We start from the raw sequence: 3,776 nt of genomic DNA, 5'->3' as shown, positions 1-3,776 counted from the left end.
GTCTAGAAATGTTATCCAGGAGCTAGTGCCTGGAACAGGGGCTTCACAACCCCGACCGGTGCCCTGTCCTGTTGTGGTTGAGCTGGTATTCAAGATGCAAGAAAAAAAACGCTCCTCACTATTCCATCTCCTCAAGTGGAAGGAGGGGGTCTTTTATGGAGCCGCTAGCTGGGCAGTCTGGGGCTAGGGCAGGGGTGACACCAGCACTCACTTGGCTGCCCCAGCTGGTATCTCAGTAGGTCATGTGTACCCCTCCACATACCCGCCACAATCCACTGCCTCTGGGCCCAATTCTATGCTAGAACTCACCTACGAGTTACAGGTCTTATGGCCTAGACTGCCTTTAAGGTTGTCTGAGAAACCTGGAACCGTTTTTTAGCCCTTGGTGGCAAGGTTTGCAGAAACTCAAGTTCTGATTCCTGGGATGGGTAATTTCCCTCTGGCTAGAGGTGGTTTCAATGCTCCCTTCCCAGATGGGAGTCAGCTAAGTTTGGTCTGGTTTTCCTTTCTCCTGTAAGAGACAGCACTGAGTTCAGTGACCCACAACTGCTCTGCTCTTGCTCTTCCAGCTTCCAGAGATGCTCTTTACACCACACTGCCACTGCCTAGGATAGGGAAGGGGTGGGGTCAGCGATTTAAGACTGTTTCTTCTAACTCTTCAGTGCCTCTTTCAGTGATACCACCAGGTACTATGAGAGTTCCCCTGATTTTGGGTTCTTATGGAGGTGTTTTCTACTGTGTGGATAGTTGTTAAATTTGTGTCCTTGCGAGGGGGCTGATGTGTGCAGCCTTCTATTCTGCTTTTCTTGCTCCGCCTCTCTCAGCTTAGTTTTGGTTTGTTTTTGTTTGTTTGTTTTTCCTCTGCAATGCCTAAGGCTAAAGAATGTGATCCCGTAGTACTATCCTAAATATGAAAAATTCTTTAATGTCACGTGCTGGATGGAAATATTAGTTTGCAATGAGGAATACCTTCAATTATACATATCAAAGAGTAAGAAAAAAAGCATTGGGATTTTTTGTTTTTACCTTGTGGTCTGACAACTTGAAAGAATATTCTTTTATTCCAAAGATGGTACGTGGGGGATTTTGTTCTGGAAATCAGTGCTAGGTATTTAGGTATTTGGTTGGAGAAAAGCAAACTGGTTTTTGTCTACTGATATTTAGTATATTTTATTTTTTCATGTTATCCATGACCGTGTTATGACTTAGCAAACAACAGTTACAAATAACTAAAATTGTAATTGCGCCTGCATTTTTATTTAACTCCCTCATGTATCCTGAGAAGACCTTCTTGTTTTACCTAATGATCTGTCCAACATCCCCTGAACTCTCAAGAGGTAGACACTATGTGAAGGTCAATTCAAAGACAGAAACTAAAACCCCATCCACAGGTGACTCCATGGTGAATCCCTGTGGTGTCTTTTCCCGCTAACCGATGTGTATCCACCAAGCAGTTTTCTTTTTCACTATAAATATTATACTGTTTGACATTTTAAGACACATTGTAATCAAAATCTATAGCCTTAATTAAATGATGAATTTCAGGAAATTATCATGCAAAATGGAAGTGTTAGGAAGCCGATAATAGACACACTCTCCTAAAAATGATCTCACCACATCACACCTAACCCTTCTCACCACCTTGCAGTTCACATTCCATGGAAAAAAGCTCCTCATACTTAAGAGTGTTTTATTTTCCTTTTCCCAAGTCATGGCGATTTTGAATATTCACACTTTGCGGATATCAACACATTTCTAAAGCATACTTATCTTGATTAAAGACTGCTGAGGTCATTAAAACAGTAACAAATATTTAAGATGCATTGAACATTTTGTTTTAGAATTGGCTTTTCAATCATTTCATTACAAGCAATGCTTTCCTGCCGTTTACTTACTCCTCCATCTACTATCTTCTTTTGTATTGTGCTTTGTGTTTTACAGAACATTTACTCTTTATAAAGCATATATTTCTAACCTAGGAAAATATCAAATGGAAAGGGGATGGGAATACCTTCGATATGTGCATTCAGCAGAACTATGTGCTGCCGGGTACAGTTGCGTGAACATATACACATCTCCACTTCCTGTGAGATAAAAGTTTAAGAAGGAAATTTTCTTTAGGAATCAGTCCTCCCCCAGGCCTTATTTACAATGTCTGGCTTACTGTCCACCTGTGGGTGTGTCCACCAACCCTACAGGACCTCATATCCCTCCCTTCTCAAATGCCTACCTCTTCCCTTCCCTTCCCCCCCACCACCATCAGAAAACAGGCAGAGATATGCACAGCCATCAGCTTCTCAAACTTTATTTTCATTGCCCAAGTTTCGGGGCTGCAGCCTGTTGCTACTTTTCAGGTATTTCAGTCGTTATTTCTATGAATTCCTCCTCCTCCATTTGGAGGGTGTTGATTCGGTTCTCTCGGGCGTGGTCATTCACCAGTTCCTGTGCAGATGTTATTTTAACGTTCCTCCTGTAGGAAAGCACTATTGTGGTCGAGGACTCAGATGTTTTGAGTTTTTTAGGAGCAGGTTGTGGGTGTGAGTCCCCACTTTGGGTCTCCGGCATCTGTTAAGAAAACAGGGAGAGGCCAGGAGGACATTATTTTGGGTGAACAGGATAGAGACTGGATAGCAAGGGGGGCTTCATGAGAAGAAGGAATGCAGGTTGAGGAAGGGGTTTGATCCAGAGAAGAACAAGGTTGAACCACAGAGTAGGGATCTATGGGGAAGAAGAAGAAGAGGAGCGTGGGTAGGGTCATCTGTTAGTCCAAACTGCACCATTTTGTAAGTTCTTTGCTATTTTGCAGACCTTGGTCAAAGTGAAACATCCCATGGGGGTTCAGGCCATGAGAAACATCCTGCCTAACCACCTGTCTGCAAGGCGGACAAAGACCCAACTAAAGAAAGATCCCTATCATATCTTGCTTGGCAATGTTCTAAGGAACACCACAATGATATTCCACCAGAAAAAGGGCCAAACCACCTGATCATAAGAACATCTTATCAATATCCTGCCGGGCAGCAAGCCATACTGCCCAGGCTCCTCCCACCCCTACCTACAAGCACCCCAGCCTGTAAGCGGCGGTGGGCTCTGGCATTAAGCGGGTCCCCCACTTCCACAATTGTCTGCAATATTCCTGTGTTGTTGTTTGAGCCGCCCCCGCTCTGTGTGTCTTTCTTTCACCCTCGCCTTCGCTTCAAAACCTAACAATCTTACCGCCTCGTTGGCCTCGTTGGAATCACAGGGGGCGCTTCTCTTCACCCCGCCGGCCCTGGATTTTTCGTCCATTGTATATATTAGTTTGTCAATGTCTGCGGGAGGCTTTGTAGCTTTTGAAACTTCGCAGTGGCCCAGAGCTCTTGCCCTCCCTATATATACCCTCCTGGTGACAAGGCAAAGCCACACCCTTGAGCTTTGTTTGATCATACAGGCAGTGTCCCAGCCAATGGCAGCCCTAGGGTGGCTTCACATCATAAAGCCCCACTGCTGACCACTCCCTGGGCTTGCGGGCAAGGGGTGACAGGGGTGTAGAGCAAACCAAATGCTGTTGTTGTTTCAGCATCCCCTGAAGTTGCATCCCAAACCGATCTGTTGCCGCTCCTCATTTCTCCATGTTTAATGTTCATGGTTCACATGGAAGTCAGAGGATGATTCCTTCAAGCCCTTCCCCACAGCCATTCCTATGAAGTGATTCATTCTTTTGTCTTCCAGCCCTCACCATGACTTAGTATTTCGATGTCTCACCTCAAATCCCCCAAGCTAGTGTGGCTACATTT

The 3,776-nt window shown here is 44.8% G+C and overlaps 1 protein-coding gene across 1 annotated transcript; it reads right to left on the bottom strand.

Annotated features, from left to right (window-relative positions):
* Window positions 1-2,343: 2,343 nt before the first annotated feature.
* LOC493981 (SPANX A/D member 1) lies at window positions 2,344-3,288 on the bottom strand. Its single transcript, NM_001009153.1, has 2 exons — window positions 3,217-3,288; window positions 2,344-2,565 (listed from the first exon to the last, which is right to left on the bottom strand). Exons 1-2 carry the CDS (start codon window positions 3,286-3,288, stop codon window positions 2,344-2,346), a joined length of 294 nt encoding a protein of 97 aa, NP_001009153.1.
* Between the last annotated feature and the right edge of the window lie 488 nt (window positions 3,289-3,776).

The sequence above is a fragment of the Pan troglodytes genome, chromosome X, assembly GCF_028858775.2.
Source record: "Pan troglodytes isolate AG18354 chromosome X, NHGRI_mPanTro3-v2.0_pri, whole genome shotgun sequence".
Taxonomy (NCBI): domain Eukaryota; kingdom Metazoa; phylum Chordata; class Mammalia; order Primates; family Hominidae; genus Pan; species Pan troglodytes.
Note: the sequence above shows the minus strand (reverse complement) of the source record. Positions and strands in the feature narration are given on the sequence as shown.